Source organism: Oryx dammah, unplaced genomic scaffold (assembly GCF_014754425.2).
Source record: "Oryx dammah isolate SB20612 unplaced genomic scaffold, SCBI_Odam_1.1 HiC_scaffold_4, whole genome shotgun sequence".
NCBI lineage: Eukaryota > Metazoa > Chordata > Mammalia > Artiodactyla > Bovidae > Oryx > Oryx dammah.
In genome coordinates, this window is record NW_024070188.1 from 10,475,918 (window position 1) to 10,497,742 (window position 21,825).

The 21,825-nt window shown below is 40.0% G+C and overlaps 1 protein-coding gene across 1 annotated transcript in view; it reads right to left on the minus strand.

Annotated features, from left to right (window-relative positions):
* UBE3D (ubiquitin protein ligase E3D) overlaps positions 1-21,825 on the minus strand; it is a 161,484-nt gene that overhangs the window by 93,198 nt on the left and 46,461 nt on the right. Inside the window, exon 8 of the mRNA XM_040238945.1 lies at positions 20,280-20,443. Within this exon, the coding sequence (XP_040094879.1) occupies positions 20,280-20,443 (164 nt within the window). The remainder of the gene's footprint in view (positions 1-20,279; positions 20,444-21,825) is intronic.

Below are 21,825 nucleotides of genomic sequence, written 5' to 3' on the forward strand. Positions count from 1 at the left end.
GAGGACCCAGAGGGACGGTACGGGGAGGGAGGGGGGTTCAGGATGGGGAACACGTGTATACCTGTGGCGGATTCATGTTGATGTATGGCAAAATCAATACAATACTGTAAAGTAATTAACCTCCAATTAAAATAAAGAAATTTATATTAAAAAAAATTTCAATCAGTGAGAGTATTATTAGATCATTAAAACTATATTTATCCTTAAACACTTTAAATAGGAAGGGATTTATATCAAGTTTGCAAAAAATAAGAGTACCTAATGCACAGAAACCACAAAAATATTAACCCCAAGGAAAAGTCGGAATGTAATGTACAGTATCTATATAAATCTTACTTGAACTTAGAGGCATTCTATTCGGAAAACTTAACTATACCCAAAACCCTTTTCAGAGTTAACTGGAACAACATAGCCTATAAAATGTCAGCTATTTCTCCCAATCTTCCCCTTTTGGCCTTATTGATTTAGAAACAAACTCTGTGATAAAATTAGTAAGGTTAAGCCACTTCACCAGTCAAGGAATTATGATTGTACGCTACTAAAACGAGAAAAAAGGATGGAAAAAAAAAAAAGAAGCTAAGGAAATAAAACTTTTTAAAAAATCCCCAAATTCACAGGACCTAGAACAAATTTCTATTTATTTTTTATATAATTTCCTAAGATGTAAAAATAGTTTATGAGCCATGGATAATAAGAGAAACAATATTTACAGGTTTGTAAATGAAGACCTTACCCATGCAATGATACTTATAAACAAGAAATCAATTTCCTTATAAATTTCTTTCTTATAGGAATATTACAAAAATAATATGTATATTGGTTGAAATGGAAAGCTTAGAGTCCTATGGGTAATTACATATCTTAACAAACATACTTGGCTTCCCAAGTGGCTCACTGGTAAAGAATTTGCCTGTCAATGCAGGAAATACAGGTTCCATCCCTGGGTTGGGAAGATCCCCTGAAGAAGGAAATGGCAACCCACTCCATTATTCTTGCCTGGAGAATCCCATAGACAGAAGAGCCTGGAGGTCTACAGTCCATGGGGTCACAAGAGAGTCAGACCCAACTGAGTGACTGAGCCCACATACAACTTAGTGACTACACAACAAACACACTAAGCTTTATACGATCTGCACAGATGAATAAATATTGGAGAAGTTGTAGAATTCCATTATAACTGGACATAACAGAACATGTAACAGGCAAGGAGAAGACAGGGCTGAGGTGGTTAGAGTTGGCTGTGAAAGTGAAGCTGCTCAGTCGTGTCTGACTCTTTGCGACCCCATATGCAGCAGCCTACCAGGCTTCTCCGTCCATGGGATTTTCCAGGCAAGAGTACTGGAGTGGGCTGCCGTTTCCTTCTCCAGGGGATCTTCCCAACCCAGGGATTGAACCCAGGTCTCTTGCATTGCAGACAGACGTTTTACCATCTGAGCCATTTAGTTTGAGAGAAGAGTTGGCTGTGGCAGACCTCATACACTAATCCAAAGAGATGAAGACTGGGTACATGAAAGAGAACAAGGGAGTGGTGTGATTGGCATGACCAGCTCTGGCTGCAGCATACAGACTGATATAGAGAGTTTAAAAAGGTTGAAGAAACATTTGTAAACTTCACATGAAGAGTGACGGTCTTGAATTAGGTTGATAGTAATTATAGAGAGAAAAGTAAGGACAGATATGAAGGAGGTTTTGAAGGTAGCACGGATGTGACTTCATAACTGGTTGGGTGTCCGGGGAGCAGGACACAAAGGCCAACTTTAGGATTTGAGCCTGGCTGACTAGGACAGTCATGTGGCCACTGACAGAGGCACAAACAAGAGGGAGCATATATTCCCCAGGAACGCTAGTGCTAATGAGTTAACCTTGGCCATATTCAATCTGAGATATGAGATCAGAGGGATCTCTGGCAGAGACAACCTAGACAAGAGGAGACATAAGCACTGAACTTAAGTGAAAGGGAGGACTGAGAATGTTGACATGAAAGGTTTTACTCAGCTGAAATTAGCTTCTACCATGAGAGCAGATGAGCTCCGCAAAGGGGAAGATGGAGTTAGGGAGACCACTGTCAGTAAAGTAGAAGACAAAGCAGATGTGGCAGGAGAAGATGAGAAGAGGTCAAAGGAGTATAGGGAAGAGGTCAAAGAGGTCAGAATGAAAACAAGAGGATGCCAAGGCAACCATTTCCGATAAGAAATGGTGAACAGTGTTCAGTGCTAAGGATTGAGAAAAAGCAAATGATTTTTTGCTCAGCAGGTGACCACTTGATATCTTTAGATCAGCAGTTTCAGTAGATGATTTGAGTAAAAGCATGATTGGCTATGTTACACAAAAGAAGATTTCCTTAAGGGTGATACTGAAAGACTTCCAATTATAATTTAATTTAGATATGATCAAAATGTAAACTTCTGTTTCACAAGGCATCATAAATCAAGTTTAAAATTAAGTTACAGGGTGGAAAAATATTTTCAACAGATAATTAATATCCACAATCTATAAGAACTCCGAATACCAAAGACACACATAAAACCACCCAGACTCATAGACATCAGCTTAGGCAGGCAAAGGAAGATGAACAGGCTATTGATGGAAAAAACTCAAATGGCTAAACATATTGTTTAAACATAAACATGTTCAACCACAGAATCAGGGAAACATTCACTTAAAAAAGATACAATTCTATCAGATTGGCCAAAACTAATAAACCTGATATTATAAAGTATTGGAACAGGTATGAGAAGTAAAAGTGACAAAAAGAATAGTCCCTGGGAGAACAACTGAGCACTATCTATTAAAATGTAAAATACCAGCAGTAAGGATCAATTCCATTTTCCAATAAAAAGAATCAGGGCTTCTTTTACAGCTAATCCAAGGGTTGCAGCAGGGAAAATATGAGATGAGTCTGCAGCACTTTGCAGTATCATAAAGTAAGTTATCAAAAATTTAAAAGTATGCTGCTGCTGCTGCTAAGTCGCTTCAGTCGTGTCCAACTCCGTGTGACCCCATAGATGGCAGCCCACCAGGCTCTCCCCGTCCCTGGGATTCTCCAGGCAAGAATACTGGAGTGGGTTGCCATTTCCTTCTCCAACGCATGAAAGTGAAAAGTCAAAGTGAAGTTGCTCAGTTGTGTCCAACTCCTAGCGACCCCATGGACTGCAGCCTACCAGGCTCCTCTGTCCATGGGATTTTCCAGGCAAGAGTACCGGAGTGGAAAAAGTATGAGGACATGTCAAAGTACACAGGAGCCAGCTGAAAAGGACTCCCAATGGCCAAAGCTGGACCAACCTCAGCAACAAAATAAATAAACAGCAAATAAATAAATACCACACTATATAACACCAGGAATAGAACCAATTTTATAATAACTTTAAATGGAGTATAATATGTAAAAATACTGAATCAATATGTTGTACACCTGAAACTAACAATATTATAAATCAACTTTAATTCAATTAAAAACAAATAATTCACAAGGAAAAAGAAGTATTCATGTTGTTGTACAGACTGGGAAGTCATTCATTTTTAATTGCTCAGTAGTATTCCACTGTGTGGCACTACAATATGTTTGTTCACTTATCTATTGATATTTGAGTTATTTCCAGTTTGGGGCTATTAAAAATAAAACTGCTATGAATATTAAAATATAAATAAAGAAACAATATAATGTTGGTTTATAACCTAAGGTATGAAATAAAAATACATGAGTCCACCAGATAAAAATAACTGAATAAACAAACAGAAGAAAAAAACCCAAATCTTCCTTAAGTGAAAATTTCAAATAATATATGTAGATAGTATATCCTTCCTGGGGATGAAGCTTATTGTCCCCCCTCCTCTTTCAGTGTGGGCTGGATTTAGTGACTCAATCCCAAAGAAAAGAACATAGAAAAGGAAAAACAGTCAATTCACAGTGAGGAAGACTGGGCAGCCTTACCTTAGCCAGGTAACCAAGGTGAACACTGCCAGTGATGCCTGTGGATTCCATGTACCCCCTGATATGATGTGATACAATTGTATTCTTTTCAAAACCTATAACCTCAATCTAAGCAAGAGAAAAAAAATCAGACAACCCAAACTAAGAGACATTCCAGAAAATGCTTAACCAGTACTTCTTTAAAGAGTCATGGTCATGAAAGATAGGGAAAGTCTGCAGAGCTGCTACAGACCAGAGGAGGCAAAGGAAATGTGACAAATCAATGCAATGTGATGGCATGGACTGGATCCTGGAACAGAAAGAAGATGCTAGTGGAAGACCTGGTGAAATCCAAATAAAGCCTAAAGTTTAGTTAACAGCAATGTACCAATGTTGGTTTCCTAGTTTTGACAGAGGTGCCATGGAAACGTAAGATAACATCAGAGGAAACTGAAAATGGGCAAAAGCTATGTACACAAGAACCATCTGTACTATCTTTGCAACTTTCATATAAATCTAAGGCTACTCCAATAAAAAGTTTATTTTTAAAAATGTAAAATAAATATATTCCAGGAGCAGCAACTGCAGTTCTTTCTATTCACTTAAAAGAAGTCCTTACAGAAGTATATAAGGATGCATGAATACAGTCTTCACTACAGAACTGTTAGTATCAGGGAAAGATTTTAAATAATTGTAATAAATGCTTAAGAAATCATAAAATATCTGCAAGATGGAATATCAGACTGCAGTTTAAAAAAATGATATGTATCTACATGCACTGAGAATATATACTGTCGAGAGAAACAATAAATTGCAGAAGGATATTATATGATAAGAAAAAAGAGAAGACAAAATATTTCCACATGTATTTCTAGGGCATACATACATACATGTCTATGTTTAGATAAAGTCTGGCAAGATACACAGAAACCTGGTTACAGTGGTGACTCATTGTGGGGTCAGGGGGCTGGAATTGGAGATGGTGGTGGAGGAGATGTGAATTCTATTCTACGATGCTGAAATTTATTTCACAAAGATGATGGCTTCCTCATTTATCTGCTGCTGCTGCTAAGTGGCTTCAGTTGTGCCTGACTCTGTGCAACCCCATAGACGGCAGCCCACCAGGCTCCCCCGTTCCTGGGATTCTCCAGGCAAAAACACTAGAGTGGGTTGCCATTTCCTTCTCCAATGCATGAAAGTGAAAAGTGAAAGTGAAGTCCCTCAGTAGTGTCCAACTCTTAGCAGCCCCAAGGACTGCAGCCCACCAGGCTCCTCCATCCATGGGAGTTTCTAGGCAAGAGTACTGGAATGGGGTGCCATTGCTTTCTCCATCATTTACCTGGGGAATCAGTAATGATCTGTAAGGTGCGAAGACAGGACAGAAAATGGCTAGAGGGTTCTGGCAGTTAACCTGGTGCAGTGGTGGGAAGACATCCCATGACCAGCAGTACTGCCCAAGGCCCGCGGCCTGAAACCCTGCCTGGGTCCTGAGACAAGCACTCACTGTCGGGTGGATGTCATAGAAGCAGCAGGCCTTAACAACAGGGAGGCCGACAATGGAATGTGCAATTTATCTTGGTTTTCAACATAGGTGCAAGCACCCGGAGGGCTCCTGCAGCCATCTGGATTAAAAAAAAAAAAAAAGGAAAAGGCCCCAAGTGATCCTGAAATTGACATTTACCCTCTACTCCAGATGATTTTAGAATCCAAGGTTCATTTTTCACCCCAGATACCTAGAATAAGAGCAGAACCAACCAGGACCCCTGCTGTCACTTTACATGACAAATGTCAAACTAAAACTTTGGCAGATGCGAAAGACTATATACCTCTTCCCTTATTCTCATCCTAAGGCCAATACATTTCCTCACAAAGTAGGATTACAAAAATCCTATGGAAAATCTTGAGGACAATTTAACTAGAGTACATACTTAAATAGTGCGAGAGCTCTATTTAGAAGTATATAGTTTTCCTTAATATATTTTAAGAGTTCTTTTCCCATCAATAATCTGGCGGTCTTTAACATAAGGAATTTAGAAGCTTTAAATATATAATTAAAAGTAAGTTTCTTCACAACAACAACTAAGTCTCTGTAAATGATTAGAAGCTACAGCCACTTTCCAACACTTGATCTTTGTTAAAACAGGTCATGTAGATTCTGTGGTCCATCATATTAATATTTTGCTAATAACACAATACCCTTAGCATAGACTTTAATGCTGATGAACCTAACTCTGTGTTTGGAATTTACTCTCAAGGAGATGATAAGTTGAAGAAAGTCACACAGAGGGGAAGATTCATATCACCAGGAATTCATGGCCCCAAAATTCAAATGGGCAATGAACAATGCCTACCAAACCCTCATCTGCTCCAAAGGACCATTTTTAATCTTCTCCGTTCTCCTCCGTTGGAGAAGGAAATGGCAACCCACTCCAGCATTCTTGTCTGGGCAATCCTATGGACAGAAGAGCCTGGTGGGCAACAGTCCAAAGGGTCACAAAGAGTCGGATATGACTTAGTGACTAAATGACAACATTCTCCTCCTACCTCCACTGTCTGTGACCCCACCTCTTTCCCTCATGCCCATTCCTCATCACTCCTATGTTACAAATAAAACAGAGGCCATCAGAAGAAGAGTCTCTCTTATTTTTCCAAAACCCAATATGCAAATCTGTTCTACCCTCCACAGTTTTCGTCTTCCTTCCTATCACAGAAAGAGAACCATTCCTGCCTCTAAGGCTGGTGGCTACATCTGAGCCTGGGGCACCATCCCCATCTTGTCAGAATTTTAGCATAGCAGGCATAACGTCTTTCTCTTACCTAGTCAATTTCTTCTTCTCAAAAGGATCCTATCTGTTGGCTTTTAAACAGGCTCAAAAGGGCCTGACCCCACTCTGCCTGCTGTCAGTCAGCTTCCTATCCCCTTCTTATTCCTCTTTCCCTTCAAAGCCCACTCCTTGAAATGGTTGCTCACACGTGTAGTCTTTGTTTCATCACCTCGCACTCACTGCTCACACATTCCAACCCAGCTCCCAGATGTATATCTACGATTCAACATCTTACCTGGTGTCTGAACAGCATCTGACCACTCTTAGCTTCTTAAAGTCCTTTCCACCCTAAGCGTCTATGAAACAACACTTTCCAGCTTTTCTCCTTCTCTGGCCACTCCTCTGTCTCCTTTCCAGGCTCATTCTCCTTTATCTGGCCCAGAAACGCAGTAGTCTTTCATAGCTCAGTCCTTCTATTTTCTCTTCCTAAACATTCTCATCCATGCCCTTGGCTTCAATTATGACCAATAAGCAGATGACTCACCCATTTACAAATCCAGCTCAAACCTTTCATCTGAACTCCAGGTCTATATATTAACTTTCTATGTGCTGTTTCCTCTATGGTGAATCAGTTCAGTTCAGTCGCTCAGTCACGTCCGACTCTGCAACCCCATGAATTGCAGTACTCCAGGCCTCCCTGTCCGTCACCAACTCCCGGAGTTCACTCAAACTCATGTCCATCGAGTCGGTGATGCCATCCAGCCATCTCATCCTCTGTCATCCCCTTCTCCTCCTGCCCCCAATCCCTCCCAGCATCAGAGTCTTTTTCAATGAGTCAACTCTTCACATGAGGTGGCCAAAGTACTAGAGTTTCTGCTTTAGCATCATTCCTTCCAAAGAACACCCACGACTGATCTCCTTTAGAATGGACTGGTTGGATCTCTTTGCAGTCCAAGGGACTCTTAAGAGTCTTCTCCAACACCAAGTGTACCTCAGATTCAACATGTGTAAAACTGAATGTCACAATCTTCTCCCAGTGTTACCTATCTCAGTAAACTTCATCTCCCACATTCAATCAATCACCAGGTGCTGCAATATTACTATCTCAACTCTGTCTTACCTACTATCATCCACTATCATCATTTCTTTTGAGTTTCTGCCATAGCTTTCTATCTGATCTATCATATCCAACTGTTCTCTAGATGGTTGTCAGAAAACTCTTGGAAGGGTAACTTTAAACCACTTTCTCTGTGGATAAAATTCTTATTGATGTTAGGATTAACACAAAGATAAAACTCTGTACAATGCCCTTCGGGATCCTGGGTTGATCTGGCTCCTCCCTACCTGTCCCTGTTTCTCACTCTCTTCAGCAGAGCCACCTCTGCCTTCTTTCTATCCCTTGGACTCACTGTGCTCTCTCCCATCACAGGTCCTTTTTCATGGACTTTTCCTCACTGCCCAGAGAATCTTCACAAAGACAGCAGTTAAGCATCAATTCTTCATGGAATTCTTCATGGAATCTGAACCTGGATGGTCTCCCTATAGTTTGCTCTCAGAGCACCATTTATCTGATCAGGTTACACCTTTGCATTTTCCACTAGCCTCTAATAAGTCTACCATGCAAGGCATCAGATCTCTTTTAGCTCAATATTGCCCTCTCAGTACATAACACAGTAGTATTTCTTGAATAAATGACCATTTTCAATACCTCACGTTGGAAACTTTTAATGTCCAAATCCAAATGGATTCTTGAAATTCAGTCTTTCCTGTCTAGTTTCTCTTTGTACCTAAAATTACCTAAAACAGCCACAGAGGATAAACGCCCAGCTCTAGCTTTTCCCCATTTCACCCAGTCTATGTAAATCTGATAAGACAACATCTCAGGGGCAATCAAGATGGTAACAGGAAATGGGACCAAGTGAAAAGAGAGACTGCAAGAGGAAAGGAAAGCTTCAAACCATTCCATCTGAACAGGTCTAGCTTGGAGGAGAGAAAAGCTAGGAATGAGGGTCAGATGATCTAAAATATTAGAACAGCTGTGGTGTTCAAAAATTAGCAGATTAATATTTGGTAGTTCTGGATGAGAGTTTCTGGGAAGTAGGTTTCAGCCCCCAAAAAGAAAGGCCATTCTAATGATTAAAATGGGGTCCCTTTTCTAAGGCACGATCTAGTGAAGCAGGGTCTGGAGAAATGCACAGCCCAAAGAATAGCTGTTCTCAAACATTTCTGTACCAGCTGTGGAATCTTTTCCTCAAATGAGAACTTCTGAGGAGACTCTAACAGGCTAAGCAAGGAAATGGGAGCATCTCTGGGGGCAGATGACCACCCCTCCACCCCGGCCCCTTTGTGAGCAAAGGACCCCCAGCAGCAGCAGCCACTGAGCTCCCGAGGACTCATCACAGTTGCCAGCCAGCCCTTTTCAGCTTTTACTGGGATGGGGTGGAATGGAGGAAAACATTTCCTAACTTTTCCCCATTTTCTTTAATACAGCTAGTGAATACTGTTTCTTGTTCCTCAACATATATGCAGTTTTTTTGTTTTAAGAATTTGAGGCAGGGGATACATTTACCATGTTGCCGTAACTTTACTCCAAGTTCCTCTATGGCAGAAATCACTGTGTTCTTACTGTGGAGCACAGAGTAGGAGGAAATAAAAAAGAGGAAAAAGAAAAACTCAAAACTCTTTAGATGTGAAAGTTTAAGATAACTATCTCAGATTTGATTCCCCCCCCCAAAATACCTAACACATGATTAGAAAATACAGAAGAGCGAAGAAACAATTTCATATACACATTCCCCTTCCTTCCTTTATCCAGTCCCAGTCACCTCCCACCCCCTGCTTACCTCCACAGGTCAGAACAATACCTGGCTCATGTTCTTACACCAGAAGGAGAAAACCAGATTTCCCCCTAAGAAAGAAATCCCAAGAGATGAAATACTTTTCATAGGAACCCTGCATGGTTACAATCTCCAGGGAAAAAAAAGTTCATTTGTATTATAAATTATCTTATTTCCTGTATTCCTGTATCTTCTTTAATGATTATAAATGAATTCATGGATAGTACACGAATTCCAAATAAAACAAGCCTGAATTTAGGCCACCTTACAAAACACTGTCCACTCAGAAGAGGAATTTTTCCAATTATAGATCAAAAAAGTGGGTGTTTAATTTGCTTCATAATGAAGAGTGGTCTCTAGATGGGTAAGTCTTGGTGATAATATGGTGAGATAAAATGTGTGAAAAGTCCTTTCCAGAGAAGCATTTCTATTTCCTGGAGGTACGTGATTATATTTCTATATTTTTGGATTAACTTTCTTTCAATTGATTTCCTGTCCTAAGAAGGTAAGGAAAGGGACATCCGAAAAAGTTACATCTGTAACCTTAAATTTTGACCTATAAGATCATATATGAACACATTATAAATCAGAAGTTTTTGCTACCGAAGTTATATATTAACATGCATAAATATTCACTGAGTATAGTGGGATTTGTTTGGAAGGAATGATGCTAAAGCTGAAACTCCAGTACTTTGGCCACCTCATGCAAAGAGTTGACTCATTGGAAAAGACTTTGATGCTGGGAGGGATTGGGGGCAGGAGGAGAAGGGGATGACCAAGGATGAGATGGCTGGATGGCATCACTGACTAGATGGACGCGAGTCTGAGTGACCTCCGGAGTTGGTGACGGACAGGGAGGCCTGGCGTGCTGCTATTCATGGGATCGCAGAGTTAGACACGACCGAGCAACTGAACTGAACTGAACTGATAGTAGGAAAAGCAGTGTATTTTGAGGAGTAATCAAAATGCTGACATATTCTAAATTACCAAGGGACAAAACAGTTCTTGAGAAAGAGTACACATCTAGAGTGACATTTTTGCATCTCCTAAAATGTTATGGTGATGGACTATAGAATGTAATGACAAAGCACTGAATTTGGAATCATAATGTTGCTCTAATTGTGGCTTTCTCACTGCCTAACAAACTAATAGTACTCATTTCTCTTACTGCTCCTCAATTTCCTTACTTATAAAAGGTAAGACTTGACATTCATTTCTGAAGTGTAAGTTTCACCTACTCTGCAGAGTCAGTGTCCCTAACTGAGGTGCACTGACATGATCACATGACTCCTATGTGGGGAAGCAGAAGATGCCCACTTGAGATGGTATGATAAAGTGCTCTTAAGGGGGTGGTGACACATATCAATTCATTCATTCACTTGCTCATTTATTTATTCATTCCAGCATTGTATTCACATACTATCCAAACAAGTTCATGTGTAGTGTTTTAACAAGCTATGCAATTAGTAAGTAACAAACTTGGATATTCTGTTGAACATAAAATTAGCATAAACTAATATCTATGTTTTTAGCAGTATAAAAGACAAACTCAGTTAAATCACAAAATCACTTAATTTTAACTCCAAAGTATTTCAGGCAATGATAGTCTCTACCACAGTAGGTAGAATTTGGCAATGATTTGTCAGATACGACACCAAAACCACAGATGAAGAAAGCAAAATTAGATAAATGGAACTATATTAAACTTAAAATTTTTGTGCATCAAAAGATACAATCAACAAAGTAAAAAGGCAACCTACAGAATTAAAAAAAATATTTTCAGGTCGTATGTTGAAGAAGGGTTAATATCAAAAAATATGAAGAACTCTACAATTCAACACCAAAATATTAAAAAAAAAAAGATTAAAAAATGGGCAAAGAATCTGAACATTTCTCCAAAGAAGATATACAAATGGCCAACAAGTATATAAAAAGAAGGTCAATCATCAGAGACATGAAAATCAAAACCACAATAAGATAATACCTCATATCCACTAGAAAGGCTACTATTAAAAAAAATTTAAAAAAAAGATAACAAGATTGACAATACTGATGAAGATATGGAGACATCAGAACCCTTGTATACTGCTGGTAGGAGCATAAAACACTGCAACCACCATGGAAAATACTACGGAGGTTCCTCAAAGAATTATAACAGAACTACTATATGATCCAACAATCTCATTTCTGGGTATAACTGAAAGCAGGGTCTCCTCAGTTATTTACACACCCAAGTTCATAGCAGAACTATTCATAATATCCAAGAGGTGGAAGCAACCCAAATGTCCATTAAGGAATGAATGGATAAACAAAAAGTGGTCTATGCATACAAGGGAATAGTATTGAGCCTTACAAAGAAAAGCAATCTTGTTACATGCTACAACATGGATGAAGCTTCAGGAACGCTAAGTGAATTAAGCCAGTTACAAAAAGATAAATACTATTATGATTCCACTTACACGAAGCATCTGAAGTAGCCAATGTGATCAACTGAACTGTGGCTTCCCCAAAATTGGTATGCTGAACATGAACAGTTAGAACTCTAACCCTCAATGTGACTGTGTCTGGAGATAGGGCCTTTAAGGAAGTACTTAAATTAAAGGAGGTCAAAAGAATGAGGCCTCATCAGAGAAGGAAGTGACGCAAGATCCATCCCTCCTTCTCCCTCTCTCCATCTCTCTCTCTACATATGAGGACACAGGCAAGATGATGACCATTCACTTGGAAACCAGGAAGAGAAACTGATCCTAATGGCACTTTAATCTTGGCCATCTAGCCTCCAGAATTGTAAGGAAAGCCATTTCTGTTGTTTAAACCGTACAGTCTGTGGCATTTTGTTATGCCAGCCCTAGGACACTAATGCAGTCAAATCCATAAAAACAGAAAATTGAATGGTGATTATTACAGGCTAGGGGAAGCAGAAAAATATTATAGTTTCAGATTTGTAAGATAATAAAGTCCTGAAGATGGGTTTTACAATGATGCGGATATACAGCTGACCCCTGAACAATGAGAGTTTGAACTGTGTGGTCCACCTATATGCAGGTGTTTTTCAATAGTTAAGTACTACAGTACTATGCAATCCGTGGTTGGCTGAATTCATGACTGCAGATACAGAGGAACCTCAAACACAGACACCTGATGATAAATTACAAGTGGATTTTTGACTGCACAGTTTGTGTCCCTAAACCCCTATGTTGTTCAAAGGGCAACTGTACTTAACATTTCTAAACTGTACACTTAAAAAGGATTAAGATGGTAAATTTTATGTTATGTGATTTTTACCTCAAGAAAGAAAAATTATGCGGAATTTCAAATTTCCTTCTGAAATAAAGGAGAAAACGAGAATAAAAACACACTTCATGAATAGAAACAACTAGTAATATTTTATGTATATGAAATGTATATGGGTGTGATTTATATGTGTCTTTATTTCATTAGGAAAACCTATAATGACAACTACTTTAAGGTAAAAATAACACTTCTACTTTAGAACCAATATTTACCAACTTAGCCAACAGAGAGAAATCTTAGTCTGTAAAATTTAATCTCTAAACTCTACTAACATTAGGGGTGAATATAACACATCAACATTTCAACCCTCAATTCTTTTGCAAGAAAATGCTATTAACAGGAGAAAATAGAACAGTTCTCAGTTCAAATTTTCCAGATGCCTAGTCAGATATTCTATCTTTTGAAAAGGTGGAAAGAACCACTACCAACAGTAGGACTCATATAACTTATACAAAAGAGAATTCAATTTAGCTTTAAAAACAGTCTTTATTTTCTCTTAATGATTACATTCCCCTAAGATCTCTTTTCTTACAAATATGAGAACAAAGAACCTGATATCTATGAAATCTTTCCTTACTGTTTAACAAAAATATATCTATTCTTCATGTCTGCCCCAAAGAAACAGAAAGCAGTATAACAACAGTTTAGCCTATTTATTCTAACAAAGTTAACCTGCGGAAAAATAAAATAAACACGTGGGATTACAGAGATTTTGCACTCATGATGTTACTGAAATGCAAGTCTGTGTGCCCTTCGCACAGTGAGGCCAAACACCACCAAAACATCAGAGTTTAGAGCAAACGGAAAGGTTTATTGAGGGCCATGCAACGAGATGGGTGGCTTCTACCTTAAAATATCTAAACTCCCCAAAAGCTTTCAGCAAAGCCCTTTTCATCTAAACTCCCCAAAAGCTTTCAGCAAAGCCCTTTTCGAGGAAAGGTGAGGGAGGGGTGTGGTTAGTTGTTGCTAACTTCTTGTCAGGTCCTTTGTTCTTGTGGTCAGATCACAGTCAGGTAACAATGTTCCTGTAAATCTATACCAAAGGAGTAACTCACCCTTGGAGGTCCAGGCCTGGCTAAGGGGACGGAGATCTCAGTGGCGGGCGGCTCCTTCAGGGCCAGGGCCCTAGACCTCGCCCGTTGTCATGGCTGAGGGAGCCAGGCCAAGTGGCCTGGCCCAACCCAACTGGCCCTCAGGCTGCCCAAATTGGGGAGGAGGAGAAGGAGAAAGACTGTGTTCCATGCAGACGGCCGCTGCCGTTATGCTGCAGAGACAGGGACGGGGGAGAGGTTCACTGCTGGGCCACGGCCAACGGGCGGCCTTGGCGAAGGCTCTGGAGTCCTGCAAGACACAGCTCCTAGCCTGTTCCCTGGGCACGCCAGCTCACCGACTGCCCAGAGGCCGGGTAAGCAAGAGGGCCCTGCGGAGAAAGCCAGGATCCACCTCTTACCTCACTTTCCACCTGAGGAACACCATTCCGCCAGCCATTGGCTGAAAGCCCCACTAAGGGTCAATCAGTGACAGTTGGTCGCTTGGGGGAGGGGCCAACTGTAGTACCAACCAATGGCTGAGCAGGACCACTAACGATCACGCACTGACAGTGGCTTACTTTGGGGAGGGGCCCACTATGGCACCAACCAATGGCTGAGCAGGACCACTAATGGTCCCCGTGGTAACTGTTACCTAGTAACATGCTGCAGGGTAATGGCCCACAGTAACAGCAACAATCACACGCTAAGGGCTTCTCTCGCCTGGCTCTATTATAACGCCACAGTAAAATTTCTTGTATTCACTGGACTAAACACCATTTCAAGAAAAGTTCTGGCTCTGACACCCAGAGTGGAAAGGTAGACACAGCATGGTTTCAGGAAATCATCAAGAACAAGATTTCTCAACTTGGCACAACTGGCATTTTGGGACCAAATAATTCTTTGTTTTAAGGGATCCAGAACATTTAAGAGCAACCTCATTGCCATCTACTTCGAGATGCCATTAGTCCTTCCAGTCGTGACTACCAAAAATATCCCCAGACATTACCAAATGTCCCTTGAGGGACAAAATTACCCCCAATCTAGAGAACAGGGGGTAACAGGTGAAATAATGAATTAACAAAATTAAACTGCAGAAGTGAACTTAAGAGTCCAAAGCTAAAAAGTTAGTAGTTCAGATCTAAACTTTGACATGCAAACTAAGGAGTGTGAGTTGTAAGGTAACTCTGGCTGAGAGTGGGCAGGGGGAAAGAGATTAAAAAAAAAAATAGACTTCAAAATGTTAAGAGACATGTGTGTCTATTGCTAGAAAGAACATTCTAAAAATATTACATGCTACTTTTTTATATGTACTCAAGGAAATAAAACCATAGTTACATTTGCTATTTTCCTCTTTTAGACTGCCATCTGGCAATCCACACTTCCACTAGAAAAAAATTCTAGCCAATTTGACTAAAATAGTTAATATACCACCCCAAGTGCCAAAAATATGCCAGGGAGTCTACAATTTACTCAGTCATGCCCCAACAGAGATACTAATGTCCTTAAAAGATAAAAGTAAATAATTCACAGGATGCTTACAACCTGTGAAATTTCCTCCCCACCTTTGGCATTGAGGCAAACTAGCCAGAGGAAAAGCACAACAAACGTACTTCTACAGAATAGGCAAACTAAAGTAATAAGCTCATTTACTGGATGTCAACTTATCCCCAAGATTGAAGTATTAAGTCCACTAATAAATACACAGAATACAATGGACTACAGTCACTATATTTCCAGTTAGAATACATGAAATGATGAGACAGGTGCACTGAGTCCTTGTTAACCCTCCCGAAGAAAGGCAGTACGAAAAGCCTTCATCATCATGAAGTCAAGGTGTACCACCATAACATAAATCTGAACTGCTTCCTTCTTTGTAATAGTCAAAAGTTGTCCAAAAATGGGCACATCTGGACTAGGATCTCCTTTGAGTTCTCATTCCCTAGTCCAAAAAGGCAGGCTAAGGTAACGAAAACCCGACAGTCATCAATAGCTAAAGAGTGATTATGAAACACGAGGGCGAACAGAAAACCACATGTGATTCACTTCACATGGGTTGCATTAGATGTAAACATAGTCTGCATGTTTGGAGCACTTTTGTGAGCACTCATCTGGATGGGGTGAAGAGTGAGACAATCAAGGTCCTGGCTCTCCTGGAGTTTACATCCTAGTGCAGGAATTTCAGTAAAATTATCAAACATTTGGGAACAGCAACACCATGAAAGGTAGTACCAAACACAATCGAAAGTCGCTCAGTTGTGTCCTACTCTTTGCGACCCCATGGACTATACATATACAGTCCATGGAATTCTCCAGGCTAGAATACTGGAGTGGGTAGCCTTTTCCTTCTCCAGGGGATCATCACAACCCAGGGATCGAACCCAGGTCTCCCACATTGCAGGTGGATTCTTTACCAGCTGAGCCACAAGGGAAACCCAAGAATACTGCAGTGGGTAGCCTATCCCTTCTCCAGTAGATCTTCTCGACCCAGGAATCAAATCGGGGTCTCCTGCATTGCAGGCAGATTCTTTACCAACTGAGCTATCAGGGAAGCCCCTACCAAACACAAGGTCTCTTTTCAAAAAGAGAAAAGTTAATAATGTTCAAGGAAAAAGAGTTAATAAAAAAACAGAAGACTTTAATTATTATTCTCACAGAGACTGAGGGAACACTACATCTATAAGGCAAGAATAGTTTATGACATTAGAGAAAATTCTGAATGAACACTTACTTACATTTAGACCTTTGAATGAAATCTTAGAAACCAAAGATAAAGAGAAAAATCCTAAGGTTTTCCAAGAGACAAAAAGAGGTATAAGCCATTTTCAGATATTCAAGGATTGACAATATTCCAAGTTTAAAAGAACTATTAGACTCATCAAATCAAACAACTGGAACAAATAATCATGACTTTAAAAACACTGCAAAAATATACATACAATATAATACTATTTATAAGTATTTTTAAAACCATCAAACAATCCTGCACGTTTCATGTCCGACTCTTACATACAATATAATACTATTTATAAGTATTTTTAAAACCATCAAACAATCCTGCACGTTTCATGTCCGACTCTTAGCGACCCCATGGACTGCAGCCTACCAAGCTCCTCTGTCCATGGGATTTTCCAGGCAAGAGTACTAGAGTGGGGTGCCATTGCCTTCTCCTTTATGGTAACACACTTATACAATAAAAATATTAAGCCATTTATAGTCATTATGCAGGAGTATAAGTAAGAAGTAAGCAAATGGGGTAGAGCTTTGGCTTGATACTTCCTTAAGAAGAAACAACCATGGGACTTCCCTGGTGGTCCAGTGCTTAAGAGTCTGCCTTGCCCTGCAGGGGACATGGGTTCCATCCCTGGTTGAGGAACTAAGATCCCACATGGCATGGAGCAATTAAGCACCACGATGAAGACCTGATACACCCAAATAAATAAATAAATAAATAAATTAAATGTTTTAAAAAAAGAAGCAGCAACCTTCATCATCAGAATCCAGAATCATAAATGATCTCAACAAAGGAGAGAAAGTGTCTTAGGAGGGAGAGACTGAACGTGAAGCCTTGTTAAGAAAGAGGGTGGGGGAGGGGAGAACTGGGAGCTTGTAATTAGCAGGTAACAAAGTCCTACTGTACAGCACAGGGAACTATATTCAATACACTGTGATACACCTAATGGAAAAGAATATACAAAAAAAATCTTTTTAAAGAGTAGTTTCTTATTTTGGTAAAGAGAGTGGATACTAAATAGATATAGGTATTGATAGCCAATGTTAAAAATAAGTTTAAGGATATGTAATAAAAATTTAATGTTAACCACTAAAAAACATTTTTAAATAGACATTTTTTACTTTCAAATCATCAAAGGAAAACAATGACACAGAGAAGGCCACCAGTGTAAAAGCAGACTAAGTTCAACTACATCAGTGATCACAATAAACAAGAATTAATTAAGTTAACTATTAAAATAAACAGACTGTCACACTGCAGTTTTGAAATATCCAGCTACATGCTGCTTACCAGGTATATGTTAACAAGATACAGACCTAAGATAACATGGGACAGCTGAAAAGAAACAAATGAAAAACAAGATAACAAATCAATAATTTTTTAAAAAAGAAAGTAAATATAGCCATAATAACATCAGGCAAACCAGAATTAAAGAAAAAGAGTATCAAGTGAAAGGAGAGAAAAACCTTACTGATAAAACATGCAATCAGTCAAGTTGTTACGACACAAACCTTTTACGTACATAATTACGTAGCTTCAAAACATGTAATGCAGAAAAAGGCATCAAAGCCAGAAGAAAATGACTTTTCCATACCATAGTGAGATTTAACATGCCCTTCTCAAAAGAGCCACATTTCAAATAAATAAAAAGGGTGAATTAAAAAGTTGTAATACACTTGACTATATAAACCTAAACATACAAAGGTACACACACACACACACGGGCGCCCACACATGCGTGCGGCTCCCCTGCTAGCTCAGTGGTAACGAATCCGCTTGCAAGGCGGGAAATTCTGGTTCCATCCCTGGGGCAGGAAGATCCTCTGGAAAAGGAAATGACAACCCACTCCAGTATTCCTGCCTGGGAAATCCTATGGACAGAGGAGCCCGCTACAATCCGTGGGGTCGCAAAAGAGTCAGACACAACTGAAGTACTAAATAACAACAAAAATACACACACACACATTCCTCAACCAAGTCCCCAAGGCATCAAATACGTAAGCCATATTCTCTGATCATGCCTCAATAAAACACAGGGATAGTCAACTGTCTGTTTCATTTAGACTGGCATCAGATGGCCAAAAATAAAATCTATGTGGCAGCTTGGGTGTGGGTATAGAGAAAAGGATATTTATAGAAACTTAATGTGGGAGGACAAGCTTGCAATGTCTTTTTGCAAAATAATTTGATATTACCATCAAAATTTTAAAAGTCATACTCTTTGACTTGGTAATTCTACTTTTAGAAATACCTCATAAAATCTATACATAATCACAAAACAAATGTACAACACACACAGTGCCATACTACTTAAAGCAGCAAAAATGTAATATTATCAACAGAAATATGGTTAAATACTTACAGTACATTCATTTCATAAAGTGCCAAGCATTGACATGGAAAGAACCTCCAAGACACAGTGTTGTTGTAAGTGTGAAAAAATACACATGTATCATTCAAATTATGTTAAGATGCAAAAAAGAAAAAACAAAGTGGAAAAATACAGAACATACTTTTTTCTTCTAAAGAGGGACATGATGGAGAACCTTCATATTTTACTTTATGTAAGCCTGTACTGTTTGAATATTTTATGACTTGTACTGCTTGTATAATTCAAAGAAAAGACAAGCAATAATTTTTAAGAATTTCTTCGTTACTTCCCAGAAGACTGGGATCTTTCTGTTCTTGGTACAAATTTGATCAAACCCATCAGCGAGTACAGGACAAGTATAAGCTTCCAATCTGTTCAAATAAGAACATTTTCTGTTCCCTCTGCCAGGAATGCTCTTCCTCAGAGACGGTTCACTCCCCTCACTGCCTTCACGTTTTCCACTTAAATGTCATTTTATCTGAGGAAGACTTTTCAGTATAAAATGCCAGCCTCCTACACCCACACCTCCTCTCCCCATCTATCTTAACTTGCTTTATAGCTCACTGGAGTAACTTAATGCCTGTGTCTCAGTGTCCTTGTCTTTAACACGGGGTGATACGTGTATTCACCGGCAAAGACCCTGATGCTGGGAAAGATGAAGGCAGGAGAAGGGGACAACAGAGGATGAGATGGTTGGATGGCATCACCGACTCGATGGACATGAGTTTGAGCAAGCTCGAGGAGTTAATGATGGACAAGGAAGCTTGGTGTGCTGCAGTCCACTGGGTCACAAAAGTCAGACATGACTGAGCGACTGGACTGAACTGATACGTGCACCTACCCCACAGGATTACTGTTAGGCTTCGAATGAGCTAGGAGCCCTCAGATGAGCACCTGACTTACAGTAAGAGCTGTATCAGTCTTTGATGTTTTGTCTGTTTTGTTTACGGTCTGCCTTCCCCCTGTGAGGATGACAACCCTAGGAAACAGGCACTGCGTTTTGTTCACGACTGTATCCTGAAGGCCTGGAAAGTGTTTATCAGTAAATATTCATAGCTGTCGAAGCCTGACTCAGTACTGCAGCCATATGCACAGACAGCTGAGATTACCAAAAAAAGGGGGGCCAATTATTTTCAGTAAAAGTAAGCTTTCTGCACATTAGCATAAATAATCTATAACGATTCAATCCATTTTGAAAGCACAATATGTAGCAATATGATTGCTAGCAGCGTCCAGTAGGGAAGTGGCACAGTCCCATTGAATTCCTTAATTTCTTAATACTAACATGGCAGCAGAAAGGAAAACACAATATGGAGGGAGCATACAAAAGCATGACTTACTCTGCGTTCCGGCTTTTGATGCATGGCTGGTAGAGGACCTTGACTGCATTCCAGGAGGAACTGGCATCGGCCTTCAATGCATCTTCCAACACAGGGAATTTTTGGATACTTGTGGACTGTCCCAAAGATTCAATCACCAAACTGTCTGAGTTTAAAAGCCATAGCTAAAGAAACGAAGAGAAAAGTCTTAAGCATGAGCGTATTTAAAAAAAAAAAAGAATTATCCCCATCCCATCCATATCTCGTAAGTGAGTAAATGAGGTCGCTTAGTTGTGTCCGACTCTTTGCAACTCCATGGACTGTAGCCTACCAGGCTCCTTTGTCCATGGGATTTTCCAGGCAAGAATACTGGAGTGGGTTGCCATTTCCTTCTCCAGAGGACCTTCTCGACCCAGGGATTGAACCTGGGTCTCCCACATCGTAGGCAGATGCTTTACTGTGTGAGCCACCAGGGAAATCCTATCCATATCTCATATCACCACCCAAAAGAGAAAAAAAACAAAAAACTATTTTAAAAGAAGATAAAACTATACAACACCAAAAAAAAAAAAATTGAAAAATCATGTATGCAACTTTGAAGTAGGGTAAGTCTTTCAAAGTACAATGTTTATAGAGTTGCTGATAACATAGTTTCTAAAGACAACTGATTAGGAGAAAATATGTAACACAAAGTTATTATCCACAATTTATAGAGCTCCTAGCAATCAGTAAGTGGGAAAAACAGACCAAGAGAGATACAGGTGAGGAATAAGAAAAGAATCAAAAGTAAGAAATAAGTGATAAATATATTAAAATGTCACTCTAACTAGTAATAAGGAAATACAAAATTTTTGTGCCACTCCTTTGCACTTATCAGATTGGCAAATACAAAAAGACTGACAACATCGAGCTCAGAAGAAGGGTTTGGAGCAGGTCTTCCCACACACTGCTTGTGGGAGAATGCTTCTGGATTTGGATTCAGTTGATTAGTTGAGGATTTACTCTCAGGAGAAAGGGTGGGAGGGAAAGAGAAGGCAGGGGAAGGAGTTGGCCAGTGATGTGGACTCAACCTAATCTCACAGGGAGCACCTGGAACCTGAATCCCACCTATAGAATCAGTCCCATTTTGAGACAGGAGATGGCAGGTTTTGTAGCCCAGCCTCAAGTTATAGGCAGTAGGCTGAGCAGGACAGGGGTGGCGGTGAGAGAGGACAAGAAACTCCCCAGGCCAGGCTACATCTGTCCAGATGGGACAAGTCTCTGAACAAGGGCAGCTATGAGCTGTGAGCAGGCAACTCTCATTGCTGGGAAATGGGGGACCAGCCAAGGAGAGGGGACCTGGGTGGGGTACCAAGAGTATCTATAGAGGGTAAGTTGAGTTCAGTCACTCAGTCATGTCCGACTCTTTGCGACCCCATGAATCGCAGCATGCCAGGCCTCCCTGTCCATCACCAACTCCCAGAGTTCACTCAGACTCACGTCCATCGAGTCAGTGATGCCATCCAGCCATCTCATCCTCTGTCATCCCCTTCTCCTCCTGCACCCAATCCCTCCCAGCATCAGTCTT